The following is a 16,664-nucleotide window of genomic DNA, read 5'->3' as shown; positions in this document are numbered from 1 at the left end:
CCAGTATAGAAGTGAAACTCTGCCCTATTTTTGTTGGGAGCATGCAGCCCAGCTTACTCTTTGCACCGTTTTATGTTTTTACTTCATCAGAATACAGTCTCAACAGTATTTTGATCAAGAGAGTAGAATCGATGTTGCTATTGGTTAGTTCTCTTTGAATCATTGTCCTGTTGTCAAGCTGTTTTACAGATGTAGCCAAGTCAGTTTTATTTGCTGCAGATTTTTTGCACAGCTGCTTCACCCAAAGAGGAAACATTTATATATCCTCATATTGTAAAAGTAGGATGAGTAGAGATTTTACTTCTTGAAATGTTTGATACATAGTAAACATTCATATTTTGGTACTTTTCTCACCATATTCTCTTAGAAAAGAGTACAAAATTCACTGTTCCGGTATCTTTTTACTTTATAGTTTATTACAGGAGTACATTTAACAATCACGGTAACAAAAAAGAAAAGAAGGAAAGTAGACCAAGACATTCATATTCAAACTAAAGGAGCATTTTTCCCTGTAAAATGAAATACAAATATTATGTACAGAATGACATAAGACAAGTTCAGAGAGACCAACAGGTGAGAGGAAGAGGAAGTGTAGTCGCATGGCACTTAGAATAGACATACCTCGCAAGTGCTTTCTGTTTTCCATAATTAATATCAAATAAAATGCAGTGATAATAAGTCTGAATAACAAAACAAATAATAATTATTACAGTAATCAAATCAACAATATTAACATTTTAAACACTGTTTACAATATAACTGAAATACATAACATTCTAAATACATCCAATATTTATCAAAGACCTTCTCATTTAGGCTAAAAACTCTAAATCTGTAATAGAATAAAAAATAGCATTTCAAATATCTTATAACAACAATATTAATCGTACAATAACATTAATATTAGGTTATTAGTAGACGTAGATAGCTGATTTTTCCCATGGCTTGCTAAAGAAAGGAATATTGTACAAATTAATATATACTATAATCTATTAATGCTCTTTTTGCAGGCAAATATTTTAATCAGCTGAATTATATATATATATATATATCTCTATATATAGATATATAGAGATATATATAAAGGGAAAGAAATAGCAAATCTCACTCAATACAAACTATAGCAATCTAGAACTCTGAATTAGAAAATGTACACAAGAAAAGCAGCAAAATAATTCAATTTTTATATTTTTTATCATGAAGAAATCAGTGGTGTGGTTGGTAGAAAGAGTGAGCAATGTCTAGCACAGGCAGAATCCATCTGGAATGCTATTGGAATCGTCCAATAAGAAAAGCCCTGCCCTCCCCTGAAAACTCATTGGTCCTTCTCTCTCAAGCTTCGATGCGGAACTTAGAATTCCATCGAGGGATTCTAGAATGTCCAAGAGTTCCGCTAACAGGTCCCAGAGTTCCTTTGCAGAAGCTGACAATATATGTGATACAAGAACAAAGTCTGATTCCAATTATGGAACACACAAAGCTCTGAGAGTTCTGATTGTGCAATCACCTCAAACAATAAATCTCTTACAGCTAAAAACCATGGAATTTAATTTTGTTTTGCATTCTTAGCGTTGATTGGAGGAGCAGCAAGACAAAATGTCACCTTCTCCACGCAACTCAAAATGTCTGCCCCATGGAGACGGGGAAAAAAAAAACAGCACACAAATAGACGAACACAGAACGACAAAGCAACACTCAAGCAGCATGTATGTAGGTCTTCTCCTCTCCACCTCCACCTCAACCCCTCTGTCTTTTCTCCTCCTGCAGCTCAGGGAGCCTCGCCGCTTTGTCAGAGCGAGTCCTTTATTGTATCCTCTTTGCGGTATGAAGTCACCGTCCCAGAGAGTACAATCTCAATGCAACTTAAAAGTGTAGTTTATGTATCAAAGCACAGGTTCATAGAGCTTACAAAGCAGATCTGGCCATCATAACATATTGACTTTGATTTAGTGACTTTTATCTTTTGTGGTGCCAATGATTCTACTTGCACCCTTGAAATTGCTTCCTTGGTGGAGGGGGAACAAAATTGGTTGCAGAAGGTCATTTTAATAATTCAAGTGGGCGTATGTGTTATTGGAAACCCCTGATATCGTCTTGTTTATGTGGACTGAAGGCAAAGTAATTGACTGATTTTCAAAAAACGTAATTGGTCCAACTCTGAAACTACAACAGTGAGTCAGTGACATTATTTACGTGCAGTCAGTCAGAGCTATATATCAAAAAAAGCCAAGGCTTATTCACCGCAATTTCTACTCTCCATCTGAGTTCAAACATCAACACGATTACTGTGTATCTTATAAATATGGGCAACATTTGAGTCAATGCATATGGGAAATCAGTGGGTAGCAGAGAAGAAGAGCTTCCCAATGCGCTACGATCATTTGACTGCATTTGTAAACTTGTACGTAAACAATTGAAATGAATGGAAGTGAATCATGATGGACCTTTGATGGAAAACACAATGCCACCACTGTTGAATGTCATTCTTTCAAATTTCGCTCAAATATGCAGAAGACATGAGTTTAATCTCGGAGGGGCGGGGGAAATTCTGGCTCAAAAATCATCAAATGTGACTGGAAAATCTAGAACTATCAGTCTATATATCGATCTCTTTTACCCTGCTAGACAACTGAAATGGTTCACTGCATTTGATTAAGCACAAGCAAAATGCTAAAATATCATATTCTTTCATCCTATACCCTGTTTCATCCATCTCGCCTTCCTTCCGCATCCGTCTTTACTTTTACTTTTCACTTCATTTCACCAAAAGTACCACCATACTTCTCTTTCTCCCATTGTGCACTACCCACCATTCTCTTTCAAATTATATTACATAGCTTTTTTTGTACATACACTTTGTTTGTATATTTCTTTAAAAAAAAAAAATACACAGAATAGAGCATAATTAAGAACTTTTTTGGCAGCTTCTTCCTTTCTCAGAGGAAAGTCCCGATCATCAACAGGTGTAACAAGAAACGAAGACTTCTGCTTTTTTCTTTTAGTCTGAAAAGAAACCTCCAACTTGGCAGAGCAAAGGTGGAGAAGAAAAAATAACTCTGAAATTCTTTCTTTCCTTCCTTCAATCTTCTCCCTAAAGACTTCTTCGATCACTCACCCCCCCCTACTCGTCAACTATCTGCCCTTCAAACAGTCGCTCCCAGCAGCTCTTCCGACTTGGCCATGATCTCGTTCTGGTTGGAGTCCAAGCCGTAGAACTTGACCTTCAGCCCGTCGACAGGGTGGACCACTGGTACTGTGACCACCCGGGGGAACTGCCGGGTGGCCAGCTCGAAACGACTGGTGCTGGCCAGCTCAATAGCCAGGATGCGAAGGAAGAGGGTGGCGAGTTGCTTGCCCAGGCAGGACCGGACACCACCGCCGAAGGGCAGATAGTGGAAGCGTCCCTCTTTGTCTTCTCCCCGCTCCTGGCTGAAGCGGTCTGGGTCGAAGGCGTCCACATCCTTGAAGACAGCTGAGGTGTCGTGGGTGTCACGGATGCTGTACATCACACTCCAGCCCTTTGGAATCTGCACTCCCTGGAGAAAGAAAGATGAAGCGAGTGAGCGGTATGCAAGGGTGCGATCGTTACAGCAAGTAGAATTATTTGGTGTAATCAATTCTGGAAAAGTTCGACTTTGGCACATCATCTTATAAGGCCAGAGATGTTGGACTTTGCACAAGATCTGATTCTAGTTCTTGAACTCATACTAGATATGAATAAGTAAATGTAAGAATCAGTTGTGATGGCACTTTGTCCTTCCTAAATGCGCCCTAAAAACCTTGTGTTTTTGCTACTCACGTCAAGTTCAAAGGTCTGCATGGCGGTTCGGTAGGCCCCTGAGACCGGCGTAAAGAGTCTCAGCACCTCCTTGATGACACAGTCCAGGTACTTGAGGCTCACGATGGTGTCCAGCCTCAGCTCTCCTGGCATAAGGCAGCCATTGTGGAGGAGACCCCTGGCTCTCAGCTCCTCCCTCAGGCGCTCCAGGACGGGAGGGTGGCGGAGGAGCTGCATGATGAGTGAGGTGCTGGCACTGGCCGTGGTGGCGAAGGCAGCAAAGATCAGCTCGATAGTCGACTCCTGTGGGGTCGATAGAGAGGTGAGATGGTTTGTCAGCGCCCTGGTTCCCAAACCTTTTGGGTTGTGTTGAGCAATGAATACTTATGAGGACTCGTCACAAGTTCACCAAGTGAGGAGTTTGACCAAAAAAGCGATTCCCTCCTCAGATTGTTTCATTTTAAGACATTGCTCAGCAATATTTTAAAAGATAAAAGTAAAGATACGAGAAAAAAAGCCAAATATAAATAGTCCAACATTGTTTTCTTATTAATAATCTTGCAACCACTGATGAAAATGTAGTTTGACTCTTATCAACAAAGGGTTTAGAAAGCCTCTAAACACTATTACTATTAATTGCACAGCCAGATTTGGGGAAAAGCCAGTCACTGATATGGAAAGAAAAGCATAAATTTAGCATGGGCACAAACTGACACTGAGTGCAGAACTGTACTGAGGACATTTGAATTGCTTTGTCTTTACTTTGTGGGAATGCCAAGTGGTTTCTGCCTCAGCTACTTGTGGGCTAATGGCTTGTTACTTGAATAAAGGGAGTGGAAATATAGATGGTATTCTTATGTGCCAGAGGGTGAGGGTGGACATTAGCAAAATGACCAAGCATAGCCACTATTACTGTTTTTAAGGTGGTAGCAATACTAGATTTTTCTCACTCAGCGTGTTATAAAGTCGTCAGTGTCATTCAGATTTATTTTCAAAATGCAAAATCTCTTTCTTCTCGTCATTATGAAGCCTAATTGTGAGCGAACCTTATTCTGGGCACAAAACCACCACCCAACACCTCAAGCTTGCCAGGTGACCAAAAACTAAAGAAATTCCAATACATAATAAAAGCATGTTGTTTTTAATTCCTGAAAAGTAGCCTGTTTGGAAATATGAAGTTCAAATCCAATAACAACATTTAGCACGCTGTGCTGAGCCCATTATTAAGGTAGTGGAATAAATAACACCGAGGCTGGGCAGCACGACTCCTATTATAAACCTCTCATCTGCCATCATCTGTGTCAAAACACATCTCTGCCTCACCCTACTTTTATGTATGTGTGTGTGTGTGTGTGTGTGTGTGTGTGTGTGTGTGTGTGTGTGTGTGTGTGTGTGTGTGTGTGTGTGTGTGTGTGTGTGTGTTACATATGCGTACGTCAGAAAACTGCAGGAGAGTGCTTCAGCCTGGGCCTCTGCGACAGGGGCTCCCCAGTTCACTTTGTGTGCGTATTTATATACTGTATGTGTGTGTGAGTGTGTGCGTACAGGAGGCCTCTTTCAGACCCCTAGCAGGGGGAGTGTTGACTTATTTTTGGCCCTGGACGTAACCCAGAAACCACAGAGAGCGAGGGAGCGAGAGTTGAGTTTCCACAGAATTCCTCAGAATTACTTTAATAGGTAAATAGAGGGTGTGCCTGTCCATGACTGTGTGTGTTACTGGCTGCCTATGGGCATCAGCTTAGCATCCCTGCAGTCATATTTTGACATAAAGATGTGTATCATAAGTCACTTTCATTGCTTATGATGCCAAGATGATTTGTTGGAGAAATTACAATAATTGTCAATGTGGGTGTTCAGTCAACCAAGACAGGTTTCCATGTTTTAGCAGCACTTTACTAGATAAACAGTGAGTGTTCATTATGTACGACTTTGTGTTTGTTTGAACACATACGCTTCAGAGCTGGCGTGCTTATGTGTTAATGCTCCTATGTGTGATTGAGGGGCTTCTTGTGCATCTGGCTTCTGTCCAGCATGCGTATCCACACCTTCTCCTCAGCTGATTCCGTGCAGTGTGGCGCGTTACCTTTAGTTCCTGCATGGTGAGCTCGGTGCCGTTCTCTTTGGCGCTCTCCATCAGGACGTCCAGCGCGTCGCTGTAATCCTTCCCCTGGGAACACAACGGCTTCTCCCTGATGGCCTTCTCTATGCTTTTCTGGAGGGTGTCTCGTGCACGGATACCCTGTAAACATACATTCAAAGCAAAGTTTAAACCAGATGCCAAGATTTCTCTCAAAGAAACCCTGTTGATTGAAACCACTTTTCTCTTTCTTTTTATGTAGCCAAGCACCAAAACATTTTCAGATTAGGTTATGTTCCACTTGTGACGATGAGATCTCAAACGAAAGTTATAGAAAAGGAAGATAAAAGGCACAATTTAGGTACTCGATATGTGCCAGAGGTATACCTCAGTAATTAAAACAAAAATCGTTATCAACTACAACTTAGCATAAAGGGAATATTTTTGTTTTTGGCAAAAAAAAGATGAAAGTTTGAATATAAAAGGGAGAAGAGGATGTCAACACGTACCTTCCTGTAGCCGCTAAACGGCAGGTCTATAGGCAGGCTGAACAGGTTGTCAACAAAGTCCTGGAAGGTTGCGAACAGATGCCTCATCTCCTCCTCTGACACCCTGAATCCCAGCAGCACCCTCACCGCCATGGTGAAGGACAACCTCTGGCTCTCCCTGGGGAATAACAACCAATCAGGACATCAGTCACTCATCCAAGGAAAGATCCTCACTTGTATTTACACCCCTTTTTCATAACTGTTCTTAGCAGTCTAAACCTTTTCTTTCCAAAGGACCTTGTGTTATACGACTCTTGTGGGTTAGAGGTTTCTACCTACGCTGATGATGTTTGCTTTATTGTCATGGATAAAAACTGATCGTTTCTACCTCAAATTATGTTTCTGCCCATGACGCCTCATTTACCTGAAGACAGTTTTCTTCTCTAAGCTGTTAAGCTTTTCTAAAAACATAGAAGAGCTTATACCAATGTTGATGTTCTTATTTCTTATAATAACGCTGTTTCCAACAGCCGCTGCAACGCTGCTGCCTAAAGTGATAATCTTTCTGTCAATATTTAAACTAATAATTTGGAATTTGTCCATAGGTTTCATTTAGGCCAGGCCCTTCTTAGTTGATTAGTCCACTATGCTGACCAGCAGTGAGATGTTGATACTACCATTCTGTAAGTGCAAAAACAATGACATTTATATCTCTTGTGAATGTTTTTCCACGCTAGGACGCCCAACGTACCTGTAGACGTTGATGGGCTCAGGGTTGGAGCTCCACACTCGGAGGCTCTCCTGGATGACCTGCTGGATTTTCGGGAGGTACGACTCCAAAGCCTCGTGGCTGAACACTTTGGCAAACACCTGAAGAGACAGAGGAAAAGGTATATTAATGACACATACTGTACAGAAAGATAAAGATCAACCTGGATTTGCATTAGATGCTCATAAATTGTAGGACTTGGCACACAGTCCAAGCAAACAAGTCTAAGCAAAAATTCTTATTAACCAGAAATACTGCATAACGTAATCCTACGCCCTCGTACGAACGGTACAAGTACAAACACCAGAATATCTTTATGAAACCTCTAAGCGTGGCAAATCCTGACTGACAGGTAGTGTGAACAGATGGTAGGAAGGATAGGTTTATTGTGCTTTATCATTTACGTTTATTAACACTTTCACCACTCCTAAGAATTTAATCCAATTTTAACCAAATTCAGGGAAAGGTATAAATATATATAAACGGTTTTAGCAATGCAAGTAACATTTTGGTTGCTAAAAATGTATTTTATAGCGTTCGGTTGTACTGAGCTCCACTTGTGGTTGCAAAAAAACAAGATGGCGATGGCCGAAACGGCGAATTAAAGGCTTTAAATCCGTAGTCAACAAACCAATGGGCGACATCACGCTGAATACGTCCACTTCTTATACCCATCCTATGGCTTTAACTCAATGCTTGCAACTCATTTTACATTTTGCACAGTTGATCCTTGTTCACAGTCCCTAATATATTCCCCTTCTTCCTCCCTCCCGTCACATCTCTACAACATTTTCTATCATTTAATCCCCTTTGTCTCGCTTTTGAATTATACCAAGACTTTCCACCTTATGGTCGTTCTTATTCGTTTTCTGTGATGCTCAGTCCTCATGCATTTCCCTCCCTCCTTACAGAGACTTATACATTGTGGAGGTTTTCCCCTGTAGTCAGCAGAACTGCAGTGACAGGCAGAAAGAGCAAGAGAGAGGAGGGGGGGGAAGAGTTAAGTCTTTCCTGGCTGCTCGTAGTATTTCTTAGTATGAATCAGTCACCAGTCGTCAGTGTTGTTTGGACAAATAACATTCCATCTGATTTAAACTCCAAAACTGCCCTTAAAACAGTCTTGGAAATGATTTAGAAGTGGAGAACATTGGAACGTAGAGGAGAAAAGCGTGCGGACTGGACTAGAATAGGGCTTTTATATTGATATGAATCAGTCACTAACACTTAGCTTTATGTGGATAAATAACACTCTTGTGCATTTAACCTTTTGAGCTCTCCCTCAGTATGGTTAACTTCACTGCTACTTGGGTGAAATGTCATCTCTTCAGCGATGAACACAAACAGTTGAGCTTTATAGCATGACTTTTCATAAAAGACCGTCTAACTCTTCTCGTTCAGTTCCACAGATGTTACAATACCAGGTTTTATTCGATCACTAATCGCAAAAAGGCAATGCCGAACATTGTTGAGCAAGTTCAGATGCTGGAACACATGGTTTGCATTTTCTGCCCATGGAAATGAGACTGGAACATTTGAACAAGAACCTTTTTATATTAGAGATTAATACAGATGTGTAATAATCAGTGGCTGGTCCATTGATTCACTTTAAGAGCGTTACAATCGTTTTGGAAATGCTAGTTAAGATGTGGGTTGATCATTTGCATGTAGATTTGTTTCAGTGTATTTGTTTCTTTCCTGTCAATTTGTTTTAAAGAGCTCATTCTTTATTTTCTAACCTGCGAAAAATCATAATTGCATCGTGTCAGTGGTTTTTCCTCAATTTATTTTATCGTTGTGGGTTCTTTTTATGGCCTTCCTTCTACCTTTTTATAACCATGCAGATAAACTAAACTACGCTTAACACAATGTACACTTATGGTAACTTTGATGAGATGCTGCAAAATTACATGCTTAATCTCCTCCAAAATACTTGTAAAAGTGGCATATGTCCAGAATTAAGCTTTGGAAAACCAGTACACCATAGTGGGTCTGTACTAAAATTGAGCTTGTACTGGATTTTTTTGCTTTTTAAGCACATCGTACACAAAGAAAATGAGTTTATTGTGTATTTGCAATATGTTTTCAATAAGTTAATACACTTGGATAACATGGTTATGAAGACAGATTGTTCCTGCTTCTTTTCATTGAGACATAATGGAGGCTGAGAGGGAAGAAAGGAGCTTCTAGTGGGATCTGAGCCCAGGCCAGTGAGGGTACATGTGGTTCCTGAGGTCGATGTTTTTACCCACCAAACCATCAGTTGGGCACTTGTACTCTTATATGTCCTCTACCTCATTTTCCTCTCATTTTCCTTCTCCTCCATTGCCCTCTTCCCTCTCTCCCTCTCTCTCATCATTCCCTCCAAACCCTGCTTCCCTCCCTTCGTCGCCCTCAGAATGAATGAACAATAGTCCACTGAGCCGGTGCTGTGTGCGTGGATAACTGTGTGAATTACGTTGTGTGCCTTGTATGGCTATGTTTTTTTATGCTGCGCGTCTAAGGGAGTGGTTAGTGTAGATCACAGGGCGCTCTAAGACGTTAGCAGCGCTACATTTCCTCTGCTGCCGCACCCTGGGGCCGCTGGTCACAGATCAGTTTACATGACCTGCTCTCCAACCCTGGCCACAGGGGACTACACACACACTATCTGACCCCAAAGCAGTCTGGGGAAAAAAAAAACACAAGGCTGTCATGGCCGTTTTGCAGGCAATTTTGATAATGTGGAGAAGAAGTCAATGTTAATGTAGTATCATAACTCTTGATTTTGAGACGTGTAGTGGGAACTAGGCATAATTTGATTTGGATGGAACTTATAGGAATGATGTCCCATGAGGGTTGCTATGGTTACATAATAATACAAGATTGCATATTTGCTGTTGATCGGCCCAAAAGAGGACGTCTACTTGAGTCTTATTTGTCTGTCTGTGTGGTTGGTTGGTTGGTTACTTAGTCAAACATGTAAGTGGTTACAGAAAGTAACCTTTTGTCAATTTAGTTATTTGACTGATTACTTAGTCCATTAATAATTATTTGGGTCATTGAGTCAATTGCTCGTGTAGTTGTGTGGTAAATTTTATACTCATTTGTCTAGTAATCTGTTTAAATCTCCTTTAGAGATTTAGCTGGATACATACTCGTTTTTTTTTGGGGTTTCTTCAGTAAATTGGTTATCAATCAGTCATTTGATGAATTTAATTACTTTCCAATGAGTTAGTCGTTAACTTCAATGGTTTGAATCCATGACTCAGCTATTTATCAGTGCCAGCGGTTTGCCGTTTTTGGCGATCAGTCTCCAGCAGGCTAGAAAACTAGACGAAAACATTTCAGGATCGTCGAGTAAATCTTCGTTAAGCCAAACGAGGTTGTGTAACACTGTGAATTTTCCCATTTAACCCGTCTGCACTGGATTAGGCATAATTGGTCAATTTGGGCGAGTACTTTGACTATTCCTACACACACACACACACACACACACACACACACACACACACACTCACACACACACACTCACACAAATTCATGAATAGTCGAAGTAGCAGGGTTGAGCTACTGTAGGACCAGTGAATCAGTCAGCCACTGTGTGTGTGTGTGTGTGTGTGTGTGTGTGTGTGTGTGTGTGTGTGTGTGTGTGTGTGTGTGTGTGTGTGTGTGTGTGTGTGTGTGTGTGTGTGTGTGTGTGTGTGTGCAGGCGTAAGGGAGGGCGAGACTCTGAAAGGTAACTATAGGTCAGACGTAAACACATGGTATCTCCCTGCACGGCCCTGGCTGCCAATCAAACGCAGTTTTTCTTTTTTAACGCAGTGTCACTCTGGGACAGTCCGAGCTCCACACATGACGGGGGTGGTGGTGGTGGGGGGGGGTGGGGGGGTGGGGGTTTGTTCAGTCATTTTGCTGCACCACAAAAACGTGACTGTCTTCTGTTAGCCTGCAGCGCAAAGACACAGGCTTAAAGACACACACACACACTGTTGCGCACACACACACACACTCCCAGACTCTTACACACACACACACACACACACACACACACACACACACACACACACACACACACACACACAGTGATATAGTCAAACACACACAGACACAGTCGTCCTAATAACGTCCATATGTCTTAAATTATGTGAAAGTGCTGCGAGCTGCTGGTTCCACAGACATGTAAAGACTCCTTTATTTTCTCTCTCTCTCTCTCTCTCTCTCTCCCTCTCTCTCTCTTTACTCCCACCTCTTCCCGTCTCTCCCTGCCCCTTCATCCATCCTTTTTTAAAAAGGACTTTTTATTTCTTTCTCCTAGTCAAACAAGCAGTCCAAACTTCTTTTCCATCATCGCTTTCAATCAGAAAATGATTCGCTTTGTTGACAATCTTAAAGGGAAAAATCAGGCACCTTTTAATGTGGATTTCGCAAAAAAAACATTCCTCAATGCGTGCAATAATGACCCAGAAAACTGAGTTCCCGTCTGCAAAATCTGTTCTTCCTGCTTCCAGCACCGTCATTTGACGTGACAGTGACGTAGCTGGCGGTAAGGAGGAACTACTGGCTGTTTTAGCTTAAATCCCGCGTGTTGTAGATGTTTTCTCTTAGCTTCTATTGTAAACTGTGAAAATGGCTTCCCACAATATGAGTGCAGAGGATGTTTCAGATACTTTTTACAGCTTTATGTAGAATATTTAGCCATATGAATTGAAGTCAATGAGGGAGCATAAAAAAAAGAAAATGCAATAAAAAAGCTTATTTTCTTTAACATCCACAACTTTGCACTAAAGCTGCATTAAAGTTGCACAAAGTATAATTTTGCAGTACCGCCTCTTAACATGAGTAATTCCAATTTGTAAGATTTAAGGTTTCACTCTGTTGTGTTTCAGAGGAAAATACTAGAACTTTTTAAGTACTTTTTTTTACATGAAAAACAGAGAGAAGAGCCTATCAAATATGATGCATTGTTATATTTTATCTACCATACAGTACTCAAGCTTAATTTTTACATAAAGAAAAAAAACGTTGAATGCAGGACATCGCTATTTTTGCAGTATGTCTATGGTGGAACCTAACTGTTAAGTACACTTTTAGGTATATTTAGTGTACTTGAGTATTTCCATTTTATGCTACTTCAGACTTCAAATATTGAGCTTTTTACTCAACTTTAAAGTACTTTTTTTTAACCAGATTTTTTCCAACACTACAACATTTTTATTCCAGCTGGCTTTTCTCAACCAATAGAGGAACATGTGACCCTTCAGCTGTGATGGGAATATAAAAAAACCCACCTGAACTGCAGCCTTAAGGTTTTCTTAAGACTACACTGATACAGTATGTGTGGTTGGGAGTTCACCCCCCTATACTAAAAAAAACTATGAATACACTCCCCTGGAACTCACCAATCATATATATTTTCTTTTAATTTGACCTTAGAGGCTGTTTAAGAAGCAAAGAGGGGATTGAGAGGATGGGCTTCAGTTTAGTTAGAATTGGCAGTGCCCTCTACTGGTGATGAGCAGAAGCACAGGAAACAGTCACCATCAAACAGAGACATGGCATCTCTTGCTCAAGGCTTCCTCACTACACTTCAGGTATCTAGGGTAAAAAAAAAAAATACTCATAGATATCCTCATGAAACTTCCCCACTTGATTACTTACATTAAGATAATTAGTGTTTGTATTGCAAGTTTTCTGAAATGTTATGTTTCAATATGCAGATGAGGCTTTATCTAATGGCAACTGTTGGTGAATTTAGAAAAAAAATAGCATAATAAACAGCTAGATGTTTATTTTAGACGTTTTCTCTCAACTAGTCTGAAAGAGGACGTGTTATGGAAGCAAAATAGCTCCAAATCTCAAAATTGATCCGTGCATAACACATCAGTGGCCCCTTTTCCTCTTATTATCCCTGCAAGAAATCATAAATGGAGAGTAAAAGGAAAACTGGCCGGCATGTAGAACAGACGGAAAGAAAACAGGTTGAAGATGTCGGGTTAAAAGTGACACTTAAATTGAGGCAGATCCCTCCACGTGTCTCTTTTATTTCTGTCCAATCTCATTCTATTTTCCCTCACTGTGGTTCTCCTTTTTTTTTCCTTAAATTTAGGGATGGTTCCAATAATATAAGAAAAACAAGGGGGTAGGAAAATGTGGGAAAGAGAGAGAGAGAGAGAGAGAATGAGGGGGTTTAAGCAGTGGCGGAACAGAAAAGAGTGAGTGAGCGGCAGGTCAGGAGGGCGAAAAATAAAGAGCTGGCTGCCACTGTCAACACGGCGTGTATTTGGATTCACCCGCTGTTATTTCAGTATAGAGGGACATTTTTCCACTGTGGGTCATGTGGGGCCTACTGGGGCCACTTCAGCATGTTTACAACGGCACACTTACCGTGTGTTTTGACATTTCATTATGTTGGACAAGCTAAAGAAAAGGCCCTTAATCATATGTTTAGCTTATTGTGTACATCAGGAGAAAAGAAAGGACCAGTGTATTTAGGTTTTTGTGTCATTTGATGGCTAAGAACTGAAGAACCGTCGCAGCAAAACGGATTCCACACAAGGTCAACTGAAGTGAATGTGACTTCAGACACCACATGTGTGACACGCGTTTCCATCTCCCTATTATCATGTCCAAAACTCTTGTCTGGGAAACCTTTAGGAGATTTATTATAACTGACTTCTGTCGCCTCCAAACTTGATGCAAAAGCAGCATCACTGGCTCTGATCTTGAGACTGAAGCGTTGACATGGCAACCAGAGTGATAAACTCTTGTCTGTACGCAGCAGAAACTGCATTTGTTCGGTGTTGTTGTTTTGCAGACCGCTGGGATGTGTGAGACCCGGTTTGGCCCGGTTTGGCCCCCGACTGGCCCGTAGTGGAAAAAGCAGCGCCGCCATTAGTTTCCCCGACTTAACACAGGGTTGTATGGAAACTGGATGGCTCTGTTGGTCCACCGAAGGCTTATGTGCTGTGTGAAGATTGTTTTTCCGAACGCAAACCACAACGAGGGCAGACACACGCGCACACACACACACACACACACACACACACACACACACACACACACACACACACACACACACACACACACACACACACAGAGGAGCAGTTCTGGTACAGTGGGTCAGACAGTAAGCCAGTCGCTCATTCTTTTTTCTCCAGTTGATGTTGTTTCGCTTCTGCTGTTGACTTAGTTTTATTACCCAGAAAACTGGAGGGAGGGCTGCCAATACACACACACACACACACACACACACACACACACACACACACACACACACACACACACACACACACACACTCACACTCACTCAACATAAGCCTTTAAAACTGCCCAGCTGACCTCTCTGCACTTCTTGCTATTCTCTTTTTTTTCTAAATCTCTCCGTCTGCCTGCCGTGACCTGTTGATGTGCCATTGAGCAAGACAAAAAGCTGCACACTTGTGAAGATACACACATACATTGAGAGATAAACACTTTACTGTAAGTGGAGGGGTTTTCTTGCACTTTCTTGTCCTGGGTCATACCTCCTTTTTTTTTTGAGGTTTTCTGTTGCTGGCACTTTTTTCTTCTTCTTCTCTTTCGTCCAAACAACCGGCATATAGAAAGTGATGTCTTAACATCCATCACTTTCTATATGCCGGCTGATTTTTGTCAAGAAAGTAAAAAAAAAAAAGCAAAAATACATTTGATGGAGGTTGAACAACATACGTTTTTACCCTAGAGCCAATACAATACTTGTCGAACTTCATCGCTTGACCTCTGTTGTGGAAAACCTGTTTCCTTTTGCCTCAGAGGTCATGGATGGATTCATGTGCAGCAGGTATGAGATTGCTTGTCTTGCTCAAAGGCACTTCAGCAGTGTGGTTGCCTCGCATAACGGGGCTCAAACCGACTATAAGCAACGTTATCGACCTTGCGTCCGTCTCTGTATTTTGCTGTTTGGGTTGAGAGCAAGGGAATGTTCAAGTGTGTGTGTGCACATACTATGGCTTTGTGTACTGTTATGCGTGTGTGTGTGTGTGTATGTGTGTGTGTGTGTGTGTGTGTGTGTGTGTGTGGAGCCCCCCACAGAAAGCCCCTCTTTGTGCTGTGTTGGAGGCAGCCTTCCTAATCAGGGGTCATTACATGAGGTTAGTGCGGGGGTCTCCAGGGAGAGGAGAGGGGATCAGAGCCCAGATTAGACCCAGCCGACCCCTCACCGTCCCCGGGCACCGCGGTAACAAAACCTGACCCCGCCTCCGAACCCCTCCAAAAAAAAAAAAAAAAAGCCTCTTTCCTCTCTCCGTTCATGGAGGATCCAGAGAAAGAAAAGTAGAGACTGATTTACAGGAAAACACAGCAGCCTCTGCTTCTTGTTCTGCTTGTTTTTTGTCCTTCATGTGCATGTGTGTGTGTGTGTGTGTGTGTGTGTGTGTGTGTGAGAGAGAGAGAGAGAGAGAGGGAAGGTATGTGCCCCGGGGATAACGGGATAATAGGAGGGAGAGGTAAGTGGCTGATTACCTGAAATGGTCCTGGCACAGAAAAGAGAGTGAGAGAAAAAAGAAAGAGAGAAAGGGAGGAAGCAAAGAGAGAGACAGAAGGTGAAAAACAGACACGAAAAAAAAAAAAAAATATATATATATATATATATATATATATGTATAATCGTCAGAATAAATGAGATATTAAGAAGAGAGGATGAGAAGAAAAAGAAAGTAAAGTAAGTAATGGAGGGCGAACGGCGGGCAGGCGTTGACAGAGGGCCGAGTGATGGAGGGTCGTTCTCACGCTTCAGTAGCCAGAACGCTGCTGATAAGACCGAGACTGATACTCTCTCTTTCTGTGTGTGTGTTTGTGTGTGTGTGTGTGTGTGTGTGTGTGTGTGTGTGTGTGTGTGTGTGTGTGTGTCCTACCTTCCTCATTGTGTAGCAGACGACTCCAGTGCTTTTGACAGTGGACACCGTTTCCTTTCAAGCGCATGTTTATGTGTGTCTGAACTGTACCTAACGGATCGTAGCGTCTCTCGGATATGGCGCTGATTTTAAATATCTCCATTGGTGAAATGTTCCAATACGGCTAACGAGCGGATCATCCAGTACATTTCTCTCATCACTTTCGTAATTTATTAGATATGAACTATATAACTCTGCTGCATATGTTATACTGTACTACGGAATATGCTGTACATTTGTACAGGAACAAGTAATTCAACTGGATTTACATCCAAGAATGAAAGTTGAAAATATTTTTCTCCTCTGCTTCTAAGAATCCTCTCTCGTTGTGATTAAATGTTGGTGCAAGACAGATATTTGAGTTCATATTCGTCCCTTTTCATTATGTTAATGTGACTGCATCTAGTTCTGACGTATAAGTATTACAGAAGTCGTTCTTTGTGCCATTATCAGCGTGACTTTTGCAGAAAAAATTAGCGAAGTTTTCAAATTTTTCAGATTTACCTTTGAACCGTGGAATATTCATTTAATGTGGCTGCTTTTAATTCAGATTTTAACACTGCAGGACATTCATTTTTCTAGTCCTGATTGGCGGCATAGACCGTTTCAATGCCGACTGCTCGTTAAGGAAGAGGACTCTATC

At 41.4% G+C, this 16,664-nt stretch overlaps 1 protein-coding gene across 1 annotated transcript in view; it reads right to left on the bottom strand.

Moving 5' to 3' along the window:
* Positions 1-404: 404 nt before the first annotated feature.
* LOC129093629 (cytochrome P450 26B1) overlaps positions 405-16,664 on the bottom strand; it is a 33,845-nt gene continuing 17,585 nt past the window's right edge. The window contains exons 3-7 of the mRNA XM_054601700.1: positions 7,095-7,213; positions 6,365-6,521; positions 5,862-6,017; positions 3,800-4,081; positions 405-3,536 (exon numbers count right to left, since the gene is read on the bottom strand). Coding sequence (XP_054457675.1) covers positions 3,144-3,536; positions 3,800-4,081; positions 5,862-6,017; positions 6,365-6,521; positions 7,095-7,213 — 1,107 coding nt within the window. The 3' untranslated portion in view covers positions 405-3,143. The remainder of the gene's footprint in view (positions 3,537-3,799; positions 4,082-5,861; positions 6,018-6,364; positions 6,522-7,094; positions 7,214-16,664) is intronic.

Source organism: Anoplopoma fimbria, chromosome 7 (genome assembly GCF_027596085.1).
Source record: "Anoplopoma fimbria isolate UVic2021 breed Golden Eagle Sablefish chromosome 7, Afim_UVic_2022, whole genome shotgun sequence".
In the NCBI taxonomy this organism is placed as follows: domain Eukaryota; kingdom Metazoa; phylum Chordata; class Actinopteri; order Perciformes; family Anoplopomatidae; genus Anoplopoma; species Anoplopoma fimbria.
Note: the sequence above shows the minus strand (reverse complement) of the source record. Positions and strands in the feature narration are given on the sequence as shown.